The following is a 26,022-nucleotide window of genomic DNA, read 5'->3' as shown; positions in this document are numbered from 1 at the left end:
ACAAAATATTGAGTGTGAGCTAAAGCTAGGTGACTCTATATAGCTCATAGTGATCGTCAGTTCCTGTCTCTGTTGCCATGGAAATGGCCAGAACATTATAATGAAATGTAGCATAATGAGTGTAGATGTTAACACAGCGGGGAAGGCAAGCGCATTCCTCTCATTAAAACAAACTGCACTATTGAGACTTATTTCTTGTTGAACAGGTGACAGATGTGACTTGCCTGATGAACCTCATGTGGTCATTTCCTCTGATCCACTAAAAAGATATCCGGACTGATACAGAGGCATATTTCATATGCTTCCTATCTGCTATAAAAAGCCAGACTCCTCACAAGTAAACAGGATGCAGAGCGGGGGCAGAGGGCGTGAGTTCTGACTTCACTTCAATAGAAGGAAGAAGAAAGATTTGATGGAGCAGAGCTTTTCATGACTCAGTAAGAGGCCTTATGGTTACAGGAAACCCATAGCCATTTTTTATTATCTAAACACAAAGCCATAAACAAGCATGTTTTATATAAAAGGAGGGTGTCATTCTCGGTCAATCATGTTGCTTGGATTCTGTAGCACAAAAGATAAGGAAGGTTTGTGGGCAATCTGATATAGCCCACGGACTAGAATAATAAGTAGCCATTGCATATCTTAGACACACATCTATCTCAGTCACGTGTACGCACACTGGCTTCTTTGTTGACAGAATAGTTTATAGTTGTTATGCTGTGTAGGAGAAGGGAAACTGAAGACTGGCCTGAGTCAACCAAGTTGTATTGTTGGAGACAAACCTCATCCACTGCTTTTAGCCTGGGCTCCTGCCGGATCTGGCCCTGGTCTTCAGTAATTGGATTACACTGGTAGAATCGTGACCCTGCTGGGCAGCTATACAGCTTCTCTACATGCCATTTTGACTTTGTGAATGTTTTAAAGAAATCGTAATACCCTAGGGCAGGGGTCTTCAACAGTTTTTAAATCAAGGACCCCTTAACTGAAAGAGATGAATCAGGGACCCCCTACTACTAATATTGTATAAACAATTAAGTTGCATATTAAACTAGGCCTACAATAACGTGTAGGGCGGCCTGAAGCCTTTATACCTTTTTAGTGCATAGAATACTTAGACATTAAAATAATAATTGTTGGCATGATTTTATAAATAATCTTTTAATTCTCAACATAAATGTGGTACAGTAAATTCTTTGGGATTAACTGTATCTGTGGATGGCTACCTTAGTGACAGCGTTACCTATAGGCTAGTAAGCCTATCATCAGTGGGGATTTATATTTGCCAAAAATATGTTGGATTCATGTTTTTAAATTTTTTGAAAAAACTTTAAAAAATTAACAATAATTTGGAGGCCCCCTGCAGTGACTCTGAGGACCCCCTGTTGAAGATCTGTGCCCTAGGGTATTTTAAAAGTTATGAATTTAACTACTGTATATAAAACATGTAACTGTACAGTAGGCTTTGCAATATTGGGGATCAAGCACAGTAAATACTAAAAATAAAACCATCCACTTAATTGAGATGTTAATATTTTCTGTATTTTGTGTTGTCCTAAAGCTGCGGAAAGGACAGAGTCCAACACAAATTTCCCTTCGGGGACAATAAAGTATATCTTATCTTATCTTATCATCTTGCTGCTAACCTTTGGGTTACATTTTTACACTTTATTATTACCTAATAACTTCATCCATAGTTACTGCAGCCAAAAGGCAGTGTGACCTGATGATGCACACAAAATTAGATTATACGATTTCCATTTGGGCAGTCACAATGCTATGTTCTTCTATCAGTAAACAACAACATCTATAAGGCCTGGGGAGAAACTTGATGTAAGTTTCATTGAAGTCATGTATCAGCCAACAAACTGCTACATACCTACACTGCCCATTGTCAAAGCAGGACTTAAGTTTCATTTTGAATGAGACCGGGTTGGCAAAATCACTAATGCATACAACCAAAAACATTCCAAGCAGACAAAAACAATTCTCCCACTGAGACCTGTAACACTCAAACAGCCTTCCACTAATGCTCCAGAGTAATGCTACGTTTACACGTGGCCGGCTATTTTCATAAACGGACATTTCAACCTCTCGGTTTTCAGAAAAGTGTTCGTTTATATGTACCCGTGTATATATGCCGTCAATGCAGTCAAGAGCACGCCACACCTGTAGGTGGCAGTGTAACGAGAAGCTCAAGCCCACGTTAGCCAATCAGAATCCCGACAATAGCAACAACAGCAACCAATCACGTCCTCTCTCTCTCTCTCGGCTGCCTAAACCTCCGTTTGTCTCAGTTTACATGCAAACGAAGATTTCAAAAATCTCCACTTTGGCCGGAGTTTTTAGAAATAATTGTTTTCTGTGATAAAAACGGGGTTTTCGTGTAAATGAGAGGCCAAACCGCAGGAAAATATCTGCGTCTTCCCTTCGTGTAAACAGGGCTTAAATGTAGCCTCTTTTTTAACTGTGGATGGGTGCTGATGATGGTATTTTGTTTATCAGAGTTAAGGACAAAAGCCCTTAAAATCATTACAGATTAACAGTGAGGCCATTATACCTTAAACTGGGTGGAATAATTCTTTCATTACTTTGCAATACCATATGGTCAGCCTTCTGTGTCACAGAAGGCAACATTAGTCTTTGTGAGTTGATCTTTTTGTAGATAGCCCAGCCTGTCTGGACACTTAATACGGTTTTGCAGTGGACATTTCTTCACAAAAATTATTGTGTGGGTGGTCTTTGCAATCATTTTGCACATTGTCATTGAGGCTGAGATTCATATAGCAAAAGTGCCAGCTCTCAGAACAGACTGCTAGGCTTGGCGGCCATTGGAGTATGCTTCTGGGCCAGGGCAGGGAGAACAGGGCAGTTTCCCAAGAGCAGCTGACAGCCTCTGTCCAGCCTTACCCCAATATTCACCTACCTGTCCCTGGTTTTGGAGGCTGCAGAGTATGACTGGGCCTGGCAGACTCCCAGACCTCCGTAAGCCCTGTGCATGGCGGCTGGGATTCATCCTCTTAGGCCCAGAGAGTAGGGGATTTGGGACTGTATTTAGTGCCATTTAGAAAAGATTACCCCTTAACTGCAGACTTGCGGTCCAGCAAAATACATTATGGATAAAAGAATACCCCAAACAATGCTGAAGGGTTTAGCATATGTTAGGCCACAGATAGAGGCAAAAACATAGGCTAACTAAACACAGAAATGTGCAGTGAAATAAAACAATAACTGAGTATACTGACTTGAATGAGGTATTAGGATAGGCTGGGAGGTTGTGATAAGATACAAGAATGGCTGAAGTAAATGTGAAAAGAGAAAAAAAATGATGCAAGCGTGTAAGGGATGAGCAGCTGTTGATGAAACATAGCTTGGTGTCATGGTGTGGCAATCCAATAATATGAGTCTGACTTTATTTATGACTTTTCATATAAGGGACCAGAAGGGTTTTGTGTCCTTGTATTTTCTACTGACATCCAATCAGCATCCAACCCATTTAACACCACAGAAAAGGGCTTAGAGTCACACCAGATAGCTTTGTTTAAGGACATTGGGGTATATCCTTTAGTGATCTGCCATTTCAAAAAGGGACAAAAGTGACCAATCCTTTCAAATGTAGCCCCAATGGAACGCCTCGCTCACTCTCCTTTGTCAAACACTGTGTTCTGCTGGCATTTAACCCTCTCTTCATCTGTGACACCCAAGAACTGTTAACCCCAGTTGGCTCAGACAAACACACAAAGGGCCAGTGAGCAGAGCACAGAGGACGCAGGTTTTACTGAGCCTAACAATATTTAGGGTTGCGACTGCCTGGTTGAATTCCACAACGCAGAACACAGCTGCCGCTACACCGATAGGAGCGTTGCAGGGGAGGAACAGGGTCAGTGTGCGACTGAATGACTTTAGTGTGGTCTCAGACACTCGCCGCAGTGCAACAAGGACCAGAGGAGCTCTAGGCCTTTATTAAAGTGTCATTGTCTGTGAAAAAATAAAGAACCAGTATCAGAAAATAAATACTGAGGACTGTGGAATGCTCTATTGGTCTGTTGCCTTTGGATAGGACATGACATCTCGGTGGCCACTGTGTTCTCATTACATTCACACAAACCTAAGAAAGGTAGAAAAAAAACGGCTGAACATCCAGCTCAACGCAAAGCCTAAGATACCAAACGTCTCTTCAGTCTTCTATACAGGCAAAGACTATGTGCAGGAACGAGCACTTCCCTCAGAACTGCATTAACAGTTGGGGGTGTGGCACAAGATGTCACCTGTGAGTGGCTTAACTTGAGGATATCAACAAAAGCTGAGGGAGCACCACCTTCCACTGTTACACTGCTAGCGTGTAGTATAATGTCATGAGCTACTTCATCATATGACTGAGACTGTACTCTGCAATCTACTAGGGGTGGGAATCACCAGAGGCCTTTCAATACGATATCATCACGATACTTACGTCACGATACGATATTATTGCAATTTCAAACATATTGCAATATTCTGCGATATATTGCAATTCATTACCTTTTTTCCAACTTAATATTTTTCCCAATGTCAAATTATGTCCCCAAAAGGAAACTTTGTCAACATCTGTTTTATCTAAAAAGATAAATTTCTCTGTTTGTTCATCTCACTTCAATTGTATTGCTGCAAAATGAGATTGTCAAGCAGACAAACTGACCAACACATATATCATAAAAGATCGATACTTGGCGTATGTGTATCGATAAATTTTGCCACAGAAAATATTGCAATACTATGCTGTATCGATTTTTTCCCCCACCCCTACAATCTACATGATTCATATCTTCACTAGCAGGCTAGCATGCAAGGGTGCCTTGATCAGAGCACTGTTTGAAGAGGGAACAGTGTATTGTGTACCAATCAGCTGGTGACTTAAGCTATAATGTACTGTGGGTCAAATGTCCTTGAGGAAAAGTCGCATAATCACAAAGAAATGCATGATCAGGCAAGTGGACATATAAATTCTTGGCAGTGTTACAAGTCCAGGTCTCCAGTAGGCAGCACAGGGGCAGCGGGCCAAGTGACTCACATTCACTAAAATGTACCAGCAGATGGATCTCTGTTAGGCCACTGCACTGCAAACTCTGCCAGTGGGCTACAAAAAAATGGTGCCTATCACTAAAAAAAGTCCACTTAGTGCGTACCACCCTGTGAGAAGAAGTAGAAAAGCAGGGTTGGCTGACACTGTCCCAGCTGCAGGAGTAGGCCAATGACCATAACACAACATAAAAATACTCGATATACTGCAATATATTGCAATTTATTACCTTTTTTCCATCTTCAAATTTTTCCCAATTTCAAATTATGTCCCCAAAAGGAAACTTTGTCAACATTGGTTTTATCTTAAAAAAAAAATCTTTGTTTGTTCATTTCACTTTAATTTTATTGCTGAAAAATATATATATATTGTCTGTTACACAGACGCCATGTATCAATCTATTATTGTTGTATCAATCTATTATTGTTATGGAAAATATAGCAATACTACGCTGTATCAATCATTTACTAGACATTTGGCTGGTGGACAAAAAGAAGTTCATTTTGCACCCTGCTTCCAGCCAATTAACGTATACTACTCTAGCTAGCTGTGAGATGATCCCTAAGCATTCACTGACCAACACACTCCGATAGCAGCACCTGCTTAGGAGGATGCACAGCTGCTCAAATTAAGGCACAGAGCTGTGCTGTTACTAAGCAACAGCAGTGCACAGAATTCCTCCATCTTCCTGCCTCAAGAGTAGCATGTATGTGGGGGTGTGTTTTTGTGTTAAAAGTGCCCTGCCCAAGGGTAGGTGAGAGGCTGAGGATTGGTTAAATGGCAGGGGCAGTTTGTTCACTGTCATGATGATTTCTGATTGGGTGTTCACATCCAGCAGGAGACAAAAGAGGGGTATCTAAGCATGTAGCCTACATCACTGTGAATCTTGGCAACTTACTTTTTTTGTTTTTGCATACCAATAAGGGATTGAGAGGAGAGGTTTGGGGTCACTGTAGATGATCCTACTTTGTAAATCTCCCAGACAATCTATTCCAGTCTGCCAAAGTTCTTGAAAAACAGAAGGGACATCCAAACATTGTCGCCGTCGCAGTGTAAATAGAAGATGTGTAACAAAAAGAGCATGGCATTTATAGCTGACCAAAGAAATAACTGTGTGCTTTTGTAACAGCTGCAGACAAAGCCACACTGGTCAGTTTGACCTCCCTACTTCAACACCAAATACGACATCCCAAAAATCAGAGCAAAAGACAAAAGAATGTGACGCTGATAAATATGATATTTGTCTTTCACAATTGCAGTGATCTATTGAATTATAAATTTGGATTTAGAGTGGAAACTGAACACTGAGATAAACTTTAATTTCAGCCCCTGCTGTGACAGTAGCTTATCTTGTGTTTGCTCCCCGCTACTGCTATTCTACAGACAATGAAAGAGGAAGTGGAGAGGGATGTCAGAAGAATGTGTTTGTACTTCTCTTGTGATAGCATCACGTCTGCCCTTCATACACAGGCTGGGTTGGTGGGAGGTTGGGTAGAGGGATAGAGGAAAATAGCTATGGTCGGGCACCCAGATAGCTCAGTTGGTAGAGCGGGTGCCCGTATATAGAGGTTTGCTCCTTAACGCAGCGGGCCCGGGTTCAACTCCGACCTGCTGTCCTTTGCTGCATGCGAATGACATGCAGCAAAGGACAGCAGGTCTCTCTCCCCTTTCCAACTCGGTCTCACTCAAAAGCGTACAAATAACACTGGTTTACACTTTGAAAAAACGTGCAATGTGTACGTCAAATTCTTTTTGACGTACCGCTCCAATTGAAGTAAGGGAGACCGGTGCGTTTTATAGGCACGCGGCTCGCGTCGCCGCGTTGTGTGTTATCGCGAGAACAGCGTGACACAAAAACAAAACAAAAATGGTTGGGTTTAGGAAAAGAATGCAGGGAAAGGCTTTAGTAACACAAGAAAGTCACAAAAACAAGCTAAAAAACGGTTGGGTTTAGGGAAGAAACATTGGGGAAGGCTTAACAAAAAAAACAAAAAAAAACCAAGAAAGTCACAAAAACACGCCACATAACCGCAAAAACACGCTAATAAACGGCTTAACAAAAAAAGGCTGAAAATCGTAAAAAAATAAAAATAAAAGGCTGAAAAATCGCCAAACGCGGGACGCAAACCCCAATCTCCCACGTAAAAGTCATGCGTTTTACCCGCCACCCCTACCATCCACCTTACACGGTCCCACGTCCCTTTATATTACAAACGCACCGGTCTCCATTACTGTAATTGGAGCGCTCCACGTATCTACTGCACGCACAATTTGACTTTGGCGTACACATTGCACGTATTTTCAAAGTGTAAACCCTTGTTATTTGTACGCTTTTGAGTGAGACTGAGCCCTTTCATGTCTTCAGCTGTCCTGTCAAATAAAGGCCTAAAATGCCCCAAAAAATAATCTTAAAAAATAGCTATGGTCTTTTAAAGTAACATCTGATCAGTGATGTACAACCAGGATAACCCAACACAAAGGCAAAAGAAAGAACCTCTGCCACAGCTTTGTGCAAATTGAGTTTATTGTCCACACAGATGGATGTCTGTGTTCCATTATGAGACAGAAAGAAAGATCAGGCACATTCTGGGAATCCAACCAGACTCACAATGAGAGCTTCTTTAAACAAGACTTCAACTGGTACTGTATGGTTTGAAAAAAACCAAGAAAAATCTTCTCAAATGTTCCAGCTTTTTTTTGCTTTAGTTTGCTGCCATGGCTATTCTTTTAAACAGTTTCTTCTATTCAGATCTTTTTGCTGTCATTCCTCTGTGGCAGGTTGAGGCCTTCTTGCCAAAAATAATAACAATGAATAGAGAGAGAGGGTCACTGGAAGACGAGCAGAGAAGAGGGAGAAGCAGGGAGCTGAAAACCCCTCTGTATGAGTCTCTCTACTGAAATGCACAAAAACCCAAGAGGGCAATGAGCAGATTTCTTGGCAGGGCAATAAGGGGTTTACCATGAACTCAGCTTTCTCAGCCATTGGTTGTCTGGCCTAGTGGGAGGACACAGGAAGAACCCATTATCTCAAAGGAGGATGTGAGCAACCATGAACAAGCCTGTGTCAAAGCAGGAATCTGCTTTTTTCCATGACTGCTTAAGGGGCACAGAACGAGTTAGAGGCTGCAGTTGTTGGCAGGACAGTCTGCTTAACGTCACTCTACAGCCATACTTCTAAATGTAAAATGTGAAACTGCTGCTCAAGTGAAGAAAATTGGACACAATGTGACACAACAGTAGGGAATAAGTCCGGCCACTGTGCAGAAAAACAGACACATCCTTTATCTGACTCTCTAGGGCAAGCTGGAACTGTCACTCAACATTCTTTCCATTCCCAAACGGCCGTAACTCGTCTGGTTTCCTTTGAAAGTTAAATCATCCCTCTGTCTTCTGAGCGGGAAGGTTCAAAATTCAAACCTACTCCCGCCCAACTAAACTAGTAATTCTCGTTCACTGAGGAGGAACCATCTAAGCAGAGAAGCACTTAGACAACATATTTAATGCACATGCTCAAAAACATCTTAAAGTGTTGGTATTGAATGTGATCGTAACATGTAATTTTAAAAAGTTAAAATATGCCTTAAGAAATTACCTTAACTTAAAACAGGACACAAATGAATGACTCCGATCACTTTTTATGTACCATATCAAGCATGCACAGCAAAGTATTGCAGATGATTGCCTGTAATAATGGTGATATCTATACAGTCGGTACATCTACACATGATAAAGATATTACAGAAGTGGGGGTGAAAACACACCAGGCCTAGACTAGCTGTTAGTCAGACAGGAATTTCTTCAAAAAGAGGCCATAGGAGCTGTATAAATAAATAAAGGTGGCAGTGCAATGGGGGACACCCAGAGTAAAGAGGGGGTGGGGTGTGATGCAGCCCACAGAGGAAGCATCCCCTCCTCATCTTGCAGTTTCGACCTTGTAGGATGACAGATAGCTATTTTATGGCTGATCCATATGTCGCAGCAAACCAAGTTCCTATAGAATAGTCCAGTGATTAGACCATACCATAAGAAATTAAAAGATCAATGGAATTTGTTTTGGCCCAAATGGGTAAGGTTACGCCTAAATTAAATGTGATGTTAGGGTTTTAGGGTTGATGCGTATAGGGCATAGAAATGCAAGATGATATCTAAGGCATATTCTGTGATTTTAAAATGCAGCCTAATGTTACCTCTTTTAGCTGGTCGACCTCCTGCCTGACAGCCTCGTACTCGATCTCCAGGTCATCGTACTGCTGTTTAAGCTGCTGCTTCTCCTCCAGCACCGCCAGTCCGTACTCAGCCGCCTGGATCTTCTCGTTCGTGGTCTCACTCAGCTCCCGGGAGAGACGCTCGATCTCGGCCCGCATCCACTCCGGCGCGGCCTCCAACAAACAAACGGACATGGTCGGTACCGGTGACGATCAACCAACGTACGCCAGCTGATCTGCGACAAGGGGGATGTTGGGGCGTCTTCAAGAGGTGTAACCTTGAAGAAGAAGCGGTTGCTTAAATTCGTCTGTATTTGAATTGCATGATTGTTACGCTTGGGTTTCTCGTTGCCGGTCTTGTTTCTTTGGTCATGTAGATGAAACTGTTCCGTTATCTCCGACGGGGGAGCTCGTCGTTATCTCCTAAAAATGCTCCATCGTTGAGATCCTGCGTTTCCTTCACCTCTCCCCCGGCTTGTTGGAGCAATTGCGCCGGAGCAGGAGTACCAATTGCAAAGACAAGAAAAAGGATGTACAACTTCTGGTTTGTATTTTCAAAATAAAACTCTTGTCGACAAAAATATGAAAACATGCATCAGACCATGTGTTGTTGTTTTTTTTGTTGCTTTGTTCACGTACTGAAATGATGATAAAATAAATTTAAGGTAGAACACATTTTGTGTGAAACCCTATTGATCATTTCCTAGTGTCAGCATACAGTGTCATGGCTCTCTTATTTTATTTTGAAAGCACAACCGATAAACTTCCGGTAAATTCATGTTTTTCAGCACCGGCTTTTTTGAAACAGCTGAACGGTCCGTTTGAAGAAAAAAAACGCACCTACGCAACCAGCTGGGACAGCATTTACAGGGCGGCAGTGCTTGTCGGGAAATATAGTACTTGTAGTACGCGAAGCCAACGAAAGGGGTCTACCGACGCCAGGAATTAAACTCATTTCCCAATAGGCTTTGTTTATTTGCTTATGTGGAGCACGGAAATCTCTGTCCGAGTAGTTTGTTTTCAACAACTGATTGCTCCATAGCAGTAGCCAAATGTATATCTGCTGCCATCTGTCGGAAATCTAATAATAATAAAAAAAAAAATCAGGTAAATGCATTGCATATTCACATGTAACCATAGACTTTATGTAACCTATGCATAACATATTCACACCTTTGTCACCGGGGCCACACATAAAAGGGCCTTATTTACTCTAACTATAGCTGCCGCGTCGGTCTAATATTTTTAAAAAGTTAACGCTATTCAGCGATCAGAGTTTATATGGGTGGATGACGTGACATGGCAGTTTTGCTGTCTTCAGTGTCAAACATGTATGAATAAAAAATATATTTGCCAAAAACCTTCTCAATATTGTGCATAACATTATGCTTTATGTGAACATACTCAACATTAAAACAGATCATGACTCATTTTTTCACAATTTCCAACCAAACATAACAAAACTCATATGGTGTGACTGTCCGGCACTTGTTTCTCAAAGTGAGAACTTGAATAAAACTAAGAAAAATAAATGCAAAAATTCTCAAAAAAATACAGAAAATTAATACAGATGTCTACTTGTGAGCCTACCCGTTTCAAATTACAAGCATTATGTTTTGAGTCAGTTCTAATCAAAATCATATGGTGTGACACTATTTTGGGATATTTGAACGGGCAACTGTTTTGACACCCTTGGGAAGGAGAGGACCTTCTTTAGCAAGGTTGTACAGTACTATCAGTGTATTTCTACTTTACAACCTGAGGTGAGTTACCATTTTTATATTTACAATAAATCAGATCTTGTTGGCACTCTGACAAAAGTCCCACTTCCAGATGTCTTTTAGTGTGACACATTTTTCATAAAAATGTAAAAGATATTTTGTCATAATTACATGTAAATCTATTCTGCTTTGTTATAGCTAGCATGTTTTTAGTATGCTAATGTGTAGCTACAAGACTCAAGGTTGTGCTAAGTGCTGAAAACATCATATGGTGTGACACTTCATCATATAGTGTGACATGTCTGCCTGTCACGCCATATGATTTGATTGTCACACCATATGATATGAATTGTAATTTCCTGCAGATATAACAATAAATAACAAAGTCCAATGTATGTTTTGTCCTTTTAAAAATGTATTTGGGTCCATCATCACAAAAGCTAACAGCTGTAATTATCCAGTCAATTATTGTTTAGTTTAGTTTAATTCGGTGATACAGATTTCTAGTTTATCAGACAGACACAGCAGACCCCCTTCACAGAAACATCCAGCTTACCCACTAGAGAGTCCCAAGCCCAGTCAGTATAAACCCTACATATTTGTAAATTGGGCAAACCCAATTTGATGGAGTAGAAGCTAGTTATGGCAATCGCTGTAGACAATCGTGTCACTGACATATCAATCTCTCCTTTTGAAGCTCTTCTACTCAGGTGCTGTATGCATGTGCCTAATCAGCCACCATTTCAGATGAAGGATACACAGAAGGACAGTTTGTCTTAAGTATGAGGGAAAACCATATGTGGGATAAATTGTTGACATAAGTATGGAGGGGCATGAGACTGCATTTATTATCAAGATCAGGAAGTTGTTTGTGGCATATCCCAACCTCAGTAAGGCAGTCAGTTTGCTACTCTCTCCAAATTTGACTGGCTTATGTACAATGAAATCTATATGAATTGATTTATTTATGGATCCACTCAGCTACCCTGTATGTTCACGGTTTATATGATATAAAAATGTGTTTGTTTTACTTATATTAATACATATTGCAGACCAGTTTTGAATTGAAATGAAATGAAATTTGATACACAAACATACACTACCGGTCAAAAGTTTGGGGTCACTTAGAAATTTCCATTCCACTCCATTCCAGACACAATACCTGCTGAGATCAGTTGTATTGTTTTTTTTTAACCAGGGCAGCAGTTTTCAGATTACATTATTTGCTTACATAATTGCAAAAGGTTTGGCTGAAGAAACACCTGAAATTCATGCTTTTTGGTCTAAACGTCATACCCAAATTAAAAGTGGTACAGCTCCCATATACTTTGACACTCAGGGGTGTGCCTGATATCATTGGAAAGGTGATTGATGTGGGTTTGTTTGTGTATTTGAGAAGTGTTGTATTTTGTAGTTTTTTGGCTTTTTTATTTGCACTTTTCAAATAGAAATAAAAAAACGCACAGACATATTTGTAGAAAAGAATTCATATAAAATCCATTTTTGAGTCTTTTAGCTTCTGAATTTTTTTCTGTAGTAAGCTGAGACGTGGCTAATGCTGTGTTGTCTGTCACCTGTCAGATGTGTTTACAGCAGTGTATTTTAATAATTTTACAGATTTATAACTTGGACAGAAATAAAAAATCTCCATTCTAGCCTCTGTAACTCTGTGTCAGTAAGGCCTAGAATCACCCTGACACAACTTGAGTGTTTCCTTTCCAGTGATATCAGGCACACCCCTAAGTGTCAAAGTATATGGGAGCTGTACCACTTTTAATTTGGGTATGACGTTTAGACCAAAAAGCATGGAATTTCAAGCATTTCTTCAGCCACTTCTGTCTACAACAGTCAAGAACCATTTTGCAATTATGTAAGCACATAATGTAATCTGAAAACAGCTGCCCTGATTAAAAAAAACAATGCAACTGATCTCTGCTGGTATTCTGTCTGGAATGGAAATTTCTAAGTGACCCCAAACTTTTGACCGTTAGTGTATGTTTATATGGTTCGTACAATATTAAAAAATGTTTTGTTTTATTGTTAAATATCAAATAAATCAATAAAATTAGAATTTTACCTTCCAGCATTAAAGAGTGGTTAAATATTTCCTGCCATATGAGTGATCAGTACTCACCAATAAGTAGGATAATACATGGTTTGCATAGACACATGGCAACATTATCATATGGTGTGACACTATATAATTTGGTGTGACATTCCAAATTGTGAAAATAACATACCTTTATCAATGATAAAACCTGAAAATGTTCATGGAATACATAGAAAATAGTATCAGCAAAAGTCACAAATATTTTTATAATTTTATAGCAAGGTATGTCACAATAAATAGAAAATATGTTGAAAGACCGATGGCATAGGTCTCACATTGAGCGATGTTTTAGAAAATAATACACAAATGTAATTAATTTTCACAAAACTAAAATGGATCACAGTTTAGTTATGATAAATGACTTTGATAAAGTGAGTAACTTAAGAAAGGTATAATCCATTTTCAGTTTATATACAATTATTTTCATGTCATACCATATGACGATTTTACGGACTAATACAACAAATTGTCACATAAATTCTGATTCAAATTGAAAATCTAAAAACAAAATATGTTTCTATAAAGATGAGAGTTAGTAGAACAAAAGTCAACCATTTTTATGCCTGTTATTTGAAATATTTGAAAAAACACTTTTTTCTGGTATATATGTCACTGACCAATATACTGGTTCCTTCACTGTCTCCCTAGTTCCATACATTTATATTACTTTATGCTTTCATTAATTGTATTCTTGTATTATATAATATCTTATTTATAGAAACGTAGTGTATAGCTTACCTGGTAGGCCTACACCATGTCCAGCGTATAGCCTAGACCTTTTTCAGGCAGTTTTGTTGCAGGACAGGTATTAATGGGCCAGGTTTTGTTCATGCTGGATCACTGACTTTGCCTAGCCTACAGTGACACTTGAATGAAAACAGAGACATAATTAATGTTATCTTACACCAGTTGTTTACAGTGATGTAAGTGTTTTATATTTTAACTCCACTACTTTCACCACGGTTACATTTAGAAAACCTATGGTGAATTCTAACATATGCTAATTGTTAAAGATCAGAAAAATAATTCTATAATAATACTATAAACTAGCCCTACACATCTATAACTGTAACAGGTGCAGGAGGGGGACGAGTAGGTCAAAAGTTGCAAAGAAACTCCCTCACACACTGGCAATGTAATAGCTGGCAACGTTTCGGGTCTAGTACCTAAACGTTTCCAGCTATTTATTTCTGCAAGTAACATTGTTCGGGAGTTTCTTGGCAAATTTTTAAAGATGAAATTACCACAAACAGTACATGATTAGCATGCATTAATGCATTTATCAACAATCCAGAAATGTAGTATACTACTTCTAATATTACCTATAATAATTTAACTAGCCTACATTTAGCTGATAACAGTTCTCTACTTTTAAATACAATATGTGTACTTGTAAGAAGTTCTTTAGTGTGGTATTCCTACTTTTACTACAGCTGAGGATTGGAGTTCTTTACACACCACTGCTTTTACACCGTGACATGTTTCCAGCTGTATTGGTGTACAGTATATTATATATAGCAAGACAGTAATGAATCCTGCCTTTTCCAGGCTACACCTGGGGCACAGAGCATGTTTCATGTATGGATACTTGTTTTTCCCCTTGTAACTGGTTTCATTTGGTTGTAAACGTGTCTTTCTGCCTGTGAACATATTTTACTCATGTAGTTACAAAATGTTACAATAAGTATCTTAACTGTCAAAAATGATTTGCTGTTATTTCACATAATAAACCGTTTTTGATTTGTCTTGGTTTAAATGTTCCTTTTTTCCCATCCCTCTGTTTATAGCGGAAAACGCAACATTTCTTACATATTTACTCTGGGCTTCACCCTATAGTACATGTCATGCATTTACTAGTTTTGTGCAGACAGAATGTTTTGTGCTTGTTCCTCTTTAGTTTTCTCATGTTGTTGATTGTTGATTTCTCTCCTCATAGCCAAACTGAGCTTAACTGTTGGTGGTTTTAGATGACATACAAAATGTATTGCAAAATACATTTAAAGTGCTCATATTATGCTTTTTGGCGTTTTCCCTTTCCTTTATTGTGTTATCTTTTTTGTGCATGTAATCGGTTTACAAAGTAAAAAAGCCCAAAGTCCACCCCAAAGGGACTTACCATCTTCCAGAGAAAACACTGTTCACAAACTGCTCTAAACAGCTCTATTGTAGTCCAGCCCTCATACTCTGCTTCTGACTGGCTTGTAGTCCTTACCTAGCTACTGCGTATGTGCGACTCCCAAAAAAGATATTAACAGAAGTGAGATGCCTCACTCTGTAGCTAAAACAGAGAGCTCAACACACAGGGTGAAAAGAGGAGCTGCAGCAATGTGCAGTACAACAAGAATATGGTGTTTTTTGAAAATGAAACCATGTAAACCTATTCTGATGTAAGCTCTAAATACAATTATGAACCGGAAAATGATCATAATATGGGCACTTTAAGTGATTTTCTGTATCCGTACAGACCAATCACAGACTTTCAGTGATTTGAGTATTTATATAGGTTTTGTAAGCTGCATAATCAAAATCTTGACAAATTTAATAAAAAATAATCTTATCACATCAGTTCAAATTAGATAATAGGATTCATGATATATCATTTAGTGAAAATATACAGTATATTAGATGTATATACAACATAAACTGACTATTCATAATATATAATATAATAATATTCAGAGTAAGGATAAACATGCAAGAATCCACAAATTTATGATTTGATATAAGATGTAACAGATACCAGAAACACGTGTTGAAAAAGGTATAGATCGTTATGCTCACACAATCAACATAATGAATTTAGGGATAGATAGAAATTAATCCAGAAAGGCTTTCTGTCATTTACAGTAATATGGCCAGCAACATTTTAGGATTGCATTTGGATTATTGGCTTTGAAGTCTCTCCAAATCCTGTACATCATAGACTAATCTTTTTCCACCAACCTAAGCTTTAGCAAGGTGCAAGGTAAGCCAATCAGTTTTTATCTACTTGCTATGTCACTAAGGTTTCACTATTTGTAGCAGCAGGGTAGCAGAGTTTAAGTGTGATGAACTCACTCGTGACACAAATACAAAATTGGTTTACATGTATTCACAACTATACACATATCATAGCATATCATTAATCAAATAGTAAATATTAGACATGTTGAGAATCTGGTCAAGTGAACAGTTGGACAGTTGATGTGGCTTTAATATGAGTTTTTGTTGAGGAGTGGGTGCTCTACTTTCATACCTGTACTGTAATAAGATTAGTCTAATCCAAGAGGAGTCAAGAATAGCCCAACAACGAACCCCCCCGGAGCTGCAGACCAGAGGAACCTGTTCATGGAGATAATTACAAAGCACACAATCTCTGCTACTTTTCAACACATTCTTGAGGTTAATTTATTCACATGCTTGATCTGTCATCCTGTTGAGATAGTTGGCATTCCCCACAGGAGCGCACAGAATCCTGTAGGTTTCTTGTGTTGCCACATCCGCTACACAGGGATAATCCGAGACAAATCAAGTGAGGCCACAGGATTGACTTTCCACAGAGCTGGAGAGGGAAAGACAACGTCAGAGCTGTGGAGATTGATGTTAGAAATGTTGGCAACTGCAGGTGTGAACCATTTGTGTTTGAAAATGGTGATTACAAGCATCTCGTCTTACTTACTACAGGTAAATCTGTTTTTTTTCTTCTTCAAATTACATTTATTTTAGTACATTTTGTTGTATTCTATGTTAGATTGGTCTTACCTTGTTAGCTAATTTAAAGTTGATTATTTTGCGCATTGGTCTTGAAGAGTGATAATGAATGTTGTACTGTGATGAGCTACTGAGGTCAAACTACCGGCTAAGAGTAGCAGCTTGCTAATCCTTTAAAATGGATTATGTCTGCTTTACATTTGATTGAATATGATTTATGATGTCGATATTTGATCAAAATGTGTATTTGTAGGTGGTTCTCTCTAACTTGTCTTATCATGCAATGACTGTTGTACAATTGAGAGATCTTTGTTCTGTTAATGTGTTTTTAGCTTGTGGACATGTTATGTCTTTATATTTGTTCTGGTTGAGATCAGGGACAATGTTTTTGTGTTGGCTGGACAATAAAGTTAATTCTATTCTATCTATAAAACATATGAATCACTGAGACTTTTACAGTCCAAAAAACAAAACAAAAACCTGAGATTTGGTTATTTATGAGATTAAGATGCCTTTTCTTGACTCTGTTAGGAAACTGCTTATAGAACAGTATTTCAGGCTTAAGGTAAGGCTCCACAGCACAAATAGTTTACAGAATGCATATGATAAAGTGTATAATATAGTGTAACAAGGTAGATATATGTCTGTCCAGGCTCTGCTATGACTGTGGATGTGAGTCTAAGTGACTGTTCATATGGCACTCCATGCAAAGACAAGAGGTGGAGCTCTGATGGAATTCAGTAAGTATAAGGATGATAGTTGGTCATCAATAAAATGTATCTGTCAGCGATTAAAGAATGACTACATAAAATTGCAATTCAAATGCACCACTGGCTGTTTTCATTGTAATGCCCTGATGACAGACTTGCTATGCCTGATATAGTGCTGACACAGCGCTGTGGAAATCTGGCAATGTGAAACTATGCAATGCCAGACAAGGATTAGATACCTCTAAGTGAGCACATTACCACTAATGATCTTAAACATTTAGGCCTACATTTGGTGTTGCTCTATAGTTTCTAAGGATATTAAAACTTTGTATTGGATTTTAATAGTGGTTTACTCAGCTGGGAAACCACTCATCTAATAGTTTCCTGGTATATTTTGACAAAAGAAATGAAATACAATGCATGTCACTTATATTACCAATCATTTTAGATTAAAGTTTTGTGTGATATCAGATTTTTCTTCTTTTCTTTCCCCCTATAATAACTCCAGTCAGAGCCCCCAGGGCAAAGTACACAATAGTAGGAGAAGCTATACGTTATGTTATTCCTGAACATATGCAATGCTCAATCGGCTGTGGAGGTCAAGCCTGCAAGTATGACAACCCAAGTTACTGGAGTGATAACCAACAGGCCATAAAAGGCCTCTACTCATCCTGGTACATATGCTCATTTTACTTTGGCAGTTGTCATAGTACAACAAAGCATAACAGTTTTCCAAATATTCTATTTCAGTGTCAGTATCTATATATCCCACTAACTGTTCTCCATTGTTTCAGGGTTTCTGATTATTTTCTCGCTATGTCCAGACCCTCAACAGAAATCATTGAGAAGTATAACATCATTGATCAATTCAAAAGGTATACACAACTTTGCTTCTTTCAGCAGCTTCCTGACTAAGAACATACAGCACCTGAGGAGACGAGAATAATATTGTTGTTCATATCTCTGTTTGTGTGTGTGTGTCTGTGTCAAGGAATGGTATTAAAACAGTGATCAACCTACAGATACCTGGTGAACATGCCAGCTGCGGAAACCGTCTAGAGCCAGAGAGCGGCTTCTCATACCGCCCAGAGGTCTTCATGGAAAACAACAGTAAGTGCTTTATACAATAAGTCTTGATACATCTGTATTATTACTCAGGTTGACTGAAAACATCTTACCATTTCAGTTTATTTCTACAATTTTGGCTGGAGTGACTATGGAGTGGCCAACCTTACCACTGTCCTAGACATGGTGAAAGTCATGGCCTTCGCACTGCAGGAGGGAAAGATAGCAATCCACTGTCACGCTGGTCTGGGCAGAACAGGTAGATTTGGAAGGAATGTTGTATGAAGTATCAGGACAGCTTGGTCTTTCATCTGTTTAATCTGACATACAATGACGAGTTTCCCCTTTCTACCCTGCAGGTGTGCTGTTAGCATGCTTCTTGGCCTATGCTACCAGGATGACTCCTAACCAGGCTATTTTATATGTACGTGCTAAACGCCCCAATTCCATCCAGACCCGAGGTCAGCTGCGTTGTGTGAGACATTTTGTCCAGTTCCTTGCCCCTTTGAGGAGTGTGTTTTCCTGTGCTGAGCCACGATTCAACCCAGTCACCCTGTCCCAGTACCTGAACCGCCAGAGACACATATTGCATGGCAATGAGAGGAAGGAGCTGAGGCACCTCCCAAAGATTGTCCAGCTCGTGTCTAGGCTGCTGTTGGACATTGCAGAGAATCGACAGGTGATTGAGGAAGACATTCTTGAGGCCCCTGATATTGATGACATAGAGATGACTCTCAACCTCATTGAGAAGATGGGGCCTGAGTTATTAACAAAGGAGCCCCGCTTGCCAGGTGCGCCCACATTACCCAGACATTTTCACGAGCCACCAATCTTCTACCATCGCAAAAGTCTGAGCTACAGCGAGTCTGACCTGAGACGATTGGGCTCACAGCTCAACCTCCTCACACAACCTCCGGGCTCCATGTCACAGAGTAGTATTGAGATGTCTCTTTCCCCATTTGAGGCCACTTCTGGCGTTTCACAAAGTCTAACAGGCTCACTCTGGCAAATCAAGAATGTAGAAGATGGAGCCGTTCTGCTGAAGAAAGTGAAGCGGAAAACCATTCAACGTAGTGAGTCAGTGGGAAACAATGAATCTACCAAATACATTGGCCTGTTGTCCAGGTGGAAGGCAGAGCAGAGGGAAGAGTTACTAATGAATGGGACAAAGCCTCAAGACAGAGGAGTGGAGCAATCAGAGAGGTCAGAGGTGCCCTTTATTACCCTGCAGTCAGAGTTGTCCCGGGACGCCAGGAGGTTGCTCGTGGCACAGGCCCTGGCAGTGGACCTTTTTCTTGATGGAGAAGAAGAGCACAAAAACTACGTCTTGGCCTGGCAGGTAACTGAGCCATACCAGTGAAATGGTGGTATTTGTAGAAATGGAGGGCATGCATGTAGAAATGCAACAACCACTTGAATTTGCAAAGACTAAAGTTATGCTAAAATGTCAGTTATGTCAGCTATTAGCTGCTCATGACAGCCTACAATTCACAGCCCCAACAAAGGCATTATTGTATGCTCACTACTCTAAATGTTGTCAACTCAAAATTTTGACAAAGTGACCATTCCAAATTAAAAGTAAAGGACAACAACCCAACCCCAAACAAATTGATCTATAATGATCTGACTGGTACATTACATACGTACAAATGTCAGTTTTTATATTAAGTTGTGCTATAACTTTGATAGCATCACAAAAGACCCCCCATGTCTAGAACAATTTCAAAGATGCTATAATGATGTGAAAATTCTACACACTGCTGCAATGGTGGAACAGGCACAGTAGATACAGGCAGACAGGGTCTAAAACGACTGCCGAATGTGTGCAGGCAGAACTGAACCAAGGCGGTGGCTGGGAAAGGCTGTGTACGGAGCGGGATCCCTTTATCCTCACTGGGCTCATGTGGGCATGGCTTGAGCAGCTTAAAGAGCCAGTCATCTCCATCCAGGAAGCCAAAGCCTTCAACGCCAACAACACTGGTGCTCAAACTGTCCTCAACACACTTGACGAGGTCAGTGCGTACTATGTGCTGTTTCACATTTGAAACAACAATACTACAATGAATTGCCTGCCCTATGAAGCTCCCGAATATAATTTTTGTTTTGTTTTGTTTAACCCTCATTTTCATCCCTTTCCAGGCCTCTAAACAAACATTAACATGCATACTAAATTGTATGGCTCATATGATGGAAATACCAGAAGAGGTTGAAAATGCTTTCCTGAATCGTACAATCAAAGCTTTTACCTGGGTAAGAAAATCAATACACCTAATTAGTGGGATTAATTTTAACAATTTAATTTATTTCCTTGTCATTGGTTTAGTTTCAACAACTTGAGGGTTGTTTGCCTTTGAACAGATCAAAAATAAATCAGAGGATGGAAGCAAAGTGTATGAATCCATGACTACAGCCCTACGATGTGTCCTTGAGGACATGAGATCCAGGGTCGTCGAAGCAGATGAGCCGCCAGCGTCTCCCTTCTCTTTAACATAGGTACTACCAGTCATGCATATGCGGTGCACTGCCTGTACCTCCATGTGGAGGCATGAAAGAAAAAAATATGCTTTTGTGCCTTGTGGGCAAATTGTTTCATATGTAATAACTTTTCCAAGAGTTTGTCAATTTGGGCTAAATATAAAAATGTATCACTGTACATTTTGTCATTAGATTATTTTGTCAGAGATTATTGTCACTGATACATAACTATAATATGTCTCAGTATTTTCTTCTGTAGTGACATATTGAAGCAGGTGACAGGTGATGAAAGAATATTTAGCAAACATTATGCCTTAAGACTGGTCATATTCAACAGTGACATACCTCAGCTCCAAAAGCGTAGTCAATGAACATTATCCTTACACCTTTACAAAATTATATTCTGGTTTGTGTAAACATAGACTTCCCATCCTAATGTCTGCATACAGTATATGATGACAAGTTCATAATAAAAGCAAATGATCCTCCTTCTGGAGGGTTGTGCACACTGTTTGTAGGCCCCTTTTTTTGGAGCAGCGACGCTCATGAGGTGAAAGAATACGCTTTTAAGACATCTTTCCCGTCTATCCCTTCTGCTGAGGCCACGATGCTGGAGTAGTCACAAGCAACATGGGTGAACCCTCTAGAAAACAGGGTACAGAGCATAACGTAACAAGATTAGGAAATTACTGCAGAAGCAACATGAAGATACAGAGAAAATACCTGTATTCAGGCTGTTGCATTACTAGGATACTGGCTGTTGTTGATACAGCAGACCAGTACTAAAGCATACAGCATACTGTACCTGGACATTGTGTGAGAGCCTCCCAGTAAGTGGTATCGACTCTCCAGGGTCAACCTCTGGTCTCTGTCATTTCTCCATGTCAACACTCGTAAGGAGAGGTCTTGAGATGCTGTCACCACACGAAAGCGGTCCTGTAATTGTGAAGAAACTTATACTTGGTTCTCTACACAGAGGGTATATTGTACTGTATCCCAAACAAAGAGTTACAACAGGTGAAGGGATATTTCTTTGAATTCCAAATGCGACCTACCACAGATATAGAAGAAATAGGCATAGTATGATCTTTAAAGCTAGCAAGCAGGGCTCCTTTCAAAGAGTAGACCCATAGCTCCTGACCAGCTGCCAACACTAAGCAGTTGCTGTCCTTGGCCTCGAGAAGGATGTGTGAGGAACTGGTGTTCAGTGTCAAGGGGAAGGACTCCACCTGTTGGACTTACGATGAGAAGACATTCAAAATGATATCGGCACAAGCCAAAAACAACATTTAGGGGGAAAAATCTTTTAAATTCTCAAACTGTAGATTTCAGGATTAATTCTGAGATATTCAGTTGTAATATACATTTTTTGGGTTACCCACTTTCACTCAACCTGTTTAACTTGCATATATTTCAATTTGTGTTTACGTGCATTTCCCAGAATGACATTTACTAATATTAAATTCCACTGAAGCTGTGTTAGATGTCTTAAATTGTTGGCATGCCAGTCATCCAGGGAATAAGCAAAATACACCATAAAATGATTCACCAACTGACTGCAATTTTCTGATGGCTTATACAAGATTCAGTACCACATGTCAAAGTCAATCTGCACATATCTCAGTCCTCACCCTGGATCTCTGACTTGTACTTAGTTTTTTTAATGCTGACATCGAAGACAGTGAGGGCTTTGTTGTTTGGGCGCTGGTTATGGTGGATGATGGCCAGTCTGGCAGGCTGGGTGGGTATGAAGACAGCAGCCTGGCAGCCGGAGACCGGCACAGATTGGCACAGAGGATCTTCGTCCTCAGACGGTGAGGTCAAACTCTCAGTGTAAATCACCTGCCAACAAACCAAAGATAAATCTACAAAATGTGTATGTAATGTTTTACTGTTCTTATCTATGGACACCTATTTTCCCACTGTGTAACTTGCACTGAGTTAATGCAGTACAAGAAAACAGATGAGAACAGACCAATAAAGTCAGGCTGTCAAAGACAACAAGAAATACCTTTGGACTTAAATCATCATTGTCCTTGGTTCCAGCAGTGATCCATTTCTTGTCAGGTGACACTAAGAGTGTGTTTACTTTAAATGTGTCACACACCATGGTGCTGGACTTTTGAGTCAAAGCTGGATCAGCTAGTGTACACACAGATCCCTGACTGGTTCCAACCTGGAAGAGAATATATTGACTTATTACTACTTATTAGGGCTGGGACGATATGCTTTTGTCCCGTTTCGATTCTTTCACAAAAACAAAAGTTGAATAATACACTTCTAGAGACAAAATATCATGAGACATTTCTAAAAACTACTTGTTTTCTAAAAAAATAATGCACATCACATGTCAGTCTGACATTTATTTCATTTGTAAATAAGAACATAATACGGATTTTCTGCTTTCTCTCTTTTTAGCTGGAAACGGATATGAAACACAAAATATTTAGGTCAAATCATTGGTTTAAAAAAGAAGGAAAAAAAAAAAAATCACGATTCTAGGGAAAAGAATCAATTCTAAAATCGTCACCCAAAAAAGAAAAAACACGATACATACGATTTCCGATTTTTTCCCACCCCTACTACTTATTACTTTTCCGATTTACAAGCCCAGAAATTCTGAAGTTACTTACAGTCAGAAACCAATTGTTGTTGATATTGTACTGTAGTATTGTACAGTGTGGAGATGCAGTAGTAAAGGAGGCCAACTCCTGGCCGGTCTGACCCTGCCAGGTCTTGATGAGGCCTGTGGAGTCTGCTGTGATCACAACGTCTTGCTTTTCATCACTTACAATCACTGTCAAAGGACTCTGCACAGGACTGCACCACAGGAGTTCACCCTGAGAGAAAAAAAAAGGAGCAACACCAGGTGTCTTAGTGAGGGAATTTATTCTAGTGAATTGCAACTTTCGACCAAGAAGAGGGAACTGTCAGAGTTTCAGTAATGTTTAGCTGGAATGAAACCTGCATACACCTGGCTTGCAGTACATATGACTTATAGCCTAGTATAGATGAAAGGTCTGAATGCAGCATGATGCCTGCATTCGGACAATGTCACTTTCTGGCAACTGGCATTACCTCGTGGCATTGCGGATCTAAGAAAGACTACTTGTAAATGAATTGTGGTTAATGTAGGTTTTAGATACGGGCAGCATTAAAGTGGACTTGTACATGTTTTCTGAGGCATGATCTATAATTTCTGTATGAAAGTCATACAATCAATTTAGGACAGATGAAAAACAAGCCTAATCAAAAGCATACAGATAAATATACAGAAACTTGGATTAAGTAGATACCTCTGTAACTCTGTGCCTCCAAACATGACAACATTTTTGCAATGGTACAAAGACTTTAACATGGTAATACTGAGAATGCAGGATGATATGCTGAAGGTGTTGGCACTGACATTTTGGATGTCCCATGCTCGGACTGTTCCATCAGTAGAGGCGCTACACACTGTGGCACAGCTGCTCCAGATGTCAGGATGCTGAGCTGAATTCCCCTGCAGGTACACCAACCCCACCACCTTGCCTTATGGACAGTATGCCAGATGTAAAAATGTGATGAGAGACATTATGAAGTCATGCAAAGATCCAAGAGATCCAGAGAGAGAGAGAGAGAGAGAGAGAGAGAGAGAGAGAGAGAGAGAGACGGCGTAGCTTACCTGTGTGTCCTCTGAGGCTTTTGCAGGTGTAACCTCCTGATCTACCTTCCGTCATCTTCATCTCTAAACGGCAACGTCGCAGGTAGTATCTCTTCCATGAGTGATTCCCGTGTTCACTCCCCAAAACAGCGAGGTTACAGAAGCCCCAGCTCTGCAGACACATCCTCCTGAGGGGACCACACAATTGAATGCGTAGAAATGTTTCGATTTGAAATGTTATTCCCAGATGCATCTACTTTAACTTTCATAAACAAACAAGCTTAATTTCTTAAGACATAGATGAAAGTACCTCCATAACCAAGGAGTCTCTGCAGCTTCATTCCAATCCTAAAAATACATAATTGTAATCAAACACAGACATCTTTGGGAATTATAATGGCCTCGCTCTATATTGCACAGCTACTTCCGCAAGTTGGACACTTACCTTACACACACAGGAGGCACTTATTAAATCTTCCTCCGGCAAGAACGTAAAAATATGAATAAGGCAATCACCGATCAAGTGCTGGTGATGAAGATCCATTCTGACATCAATAATATTGCAGCTCCTCACCAACTGTACGTCAAAGCAAAAGCTACATTTGGGTGTGGCTACGGAAAGAATAAAGGGACAAGAGAGAGTGGTTTGTTTAAGTTTTAGCCTGCAATGTGTTTACTGCGCCACCAGATGTCGCCAATATAAAGGTAGGTGATCCAGGGAAATGTCCAGGACCGGGAGACACAATACGCACTACAGGTAGCGCGCATCTGATGCGTTCTTAAACTAAGTCGATGGAATTCTACATTTGAATAAAAAACAACTAAAGTAAATAAATGCATGTATTAAATATGTGTGATATACACCACATGTTACCTGAGTGGAGATAGGATAACTCAGTCTATGTTGAGGTAAAAATAAATAAATTAATAAATAAAAGTCAATGCTTCTTACTTGTTTTGTTTTAATATTGTTTATCTGTAGCTTTTTGTTATGCTTACTTTTGGCAAGTGAGTAATATCTGCGTAAAAATAAGCATATGTCCATATTACGTTGAACCCTGATCCACTTATAACAAATAAAACGCCATCCCAATCAGTCAAGGTGAATTCACTGCAGAGGAGTGTGTGTGTGTGTGTGTGTGTGTGTGTGTGTGTGTGTGTGTGTGTGTGTGTGTGTGTGTGTGTGTGTGTGTGTGTGTGTGTGTGTGTGTGTGTGTGTGTGTGTGTGTGTGTGTGTGTGTGTGTGTGTGTGTGTGCGATCTCAGCCCTGGCGGGATTCTTCAGCAGGGCCCCATGTCTCCTGTGAACACGCCCCAGATAGATGAGCCAGATATATAGCCAAGACCT

At 39.8% G+C, this 26,022-nt stretch overlaps 3 protein-coding genes across 5 annotated transcripts in view; 1 reads left to right on the top strand and 2 right to left on the bottom strand.

Annotated features, from left to right (window-relative positions):
* Window positions 1-9,763, bottom strand: part of LOC114558742 (protein bicaudal D homolog 2) — a 45,309-nt gene extending 35,546 nt beyond the window's left edge. For all 3 annotated transcript variants that reach the window (XR_003692980.1, XM_028582940.1, XM_028582941.1), the window contains exon 1: window positions 9,244-9,763. Coding sequence is in view for 2 of the 3 variants with exons in the window: in XM_028582940.1 (XP_028438741.1) it covers window positions 9,244-9,456 (213 nt within the window). In the remaining variant the exon portion in view is untranslated. The remainder of the gene's footprint in view (window positions 1-9,243) is intronic.
* Window positions 9,764-17,354: 7,591 nt separating this feature from the next.
* On the top strand, window positions 17,355-21,302 carry ptpdc1b (protein tyrosine phosphatase domain containing 1b). The gene is made up of 9 exons (XM_028583397.1): window positions 17,355-17,522; window positions 18,001-18,166; window positions 18,287-18,367; window positions 18,484-18,602; window positions 18,679-18,816; window positions 18,917-19,896; window positions 20,387-20,569; window positions 20,697-20,807; window positions 20,916-21,302. Exons 1-9 carry the CDS (start codon window positions 17,477-17,479, stop codon window positions 21,048-21,050), a joined length of 1,959 nt encoding a protein of 652 aa, XP_028439198.1. The 5' UTR covers window positions 17,355-17,476; the 3' UTR covers window positions 21,051-21,302.
* fbxw12 (F-box and WD repeat domain containing 12) lies at window positions 20,839-25,287 on the bottom strand. The gene is made up of 10 exons (XM_028583394.1): window positions 25,121-25,287; window positions 24,986-25,023; window positions 24,697-24,863; window positions 24,439-24,563; window positions 23,666-23,872; window positions 23,044-23,208; window positions 22,664-22,874; window positions 22,088-22,269; window positions 21,838-21,968; window positions 20,839-21,675 (listed from the first exon to the last, which is right to left on the bottom strand). Exons 1-10 carry the CDS (start codon window positions 25,217-25,219, stop codon window positions 21,576-21,578), a joined length of 1,425 nt encoding a protein of 474 aa, XP_028439195.1. The 5' UTR covers window positions 25,220-25,287; the 3' UTR covers window positions 20,839-21,575.
* Between the last annotated feature and the right edge of the window lie 735 nt (window positions 25,288-26,022).

This window comes from Perca flavescens, chromosome 7 (assembly GCF_004354835.1).
Source record: "Perca flavescens isolate YP-PL-M2 chromosome 7, PFLA_1.0, whole genome shotgun sequence".
Taxonomy (NCBI): Eukaryota; Metazoa; Chordata; class Actinopteri; order Perciformes; family Percidae; genus Perca; species Perca flavescens.
The sequence above is the reverse complement of the archived record's forward strand: the minus strand, read 5'-3'. Positions and strand labels throughout refer to the sequence as shown.

Bases quoted from the DNA above. Each gene is read 5' to 3' on its own strand.
- ptpdc1b (XM_028583397.1), top strand. From the start codon at position 17,477: ATGGCACTCCATGCAAAGACAAGAGGTGGAGCTCTGATGGAATTCA. The intron at 18,603-18,678 runs GTAAGTGCTTTA...TTACCATTTCAG, and splicing joins GGTCTTCATGGAAAACAACA to TTTATTTCTACAATTTTGGC. The intron at 20,570-20,696 runs GTCAGTGCGTAC...ATCCCTTTCCAG, and splicing joins TCCTCAACACACTTGACGAG to GCCTCTAAACAAACATTAAC.
- fbxw12 (XM_028583394.1), bottom strand. From the start codon at position 25,219: ATGGATCTTCATCACCAGCACTTGATCGGTGATTGCCTTATTCATATT. The intron at 25,024-25,120 runs GTAAGTGTCCAA...ATGTATTTTTAG, and splicing joins GTGCCTCCTGTGTGTGTAAG to GATTGGAATGAAGCTGCAGA. The intron at 21,676-21,837 runs GTACAGTATGCT...CCTGTTTTCTAG, and splicing joins GGCTCTCACACAATGTCCAG to AGGGTTCACCCATGTTGCTT.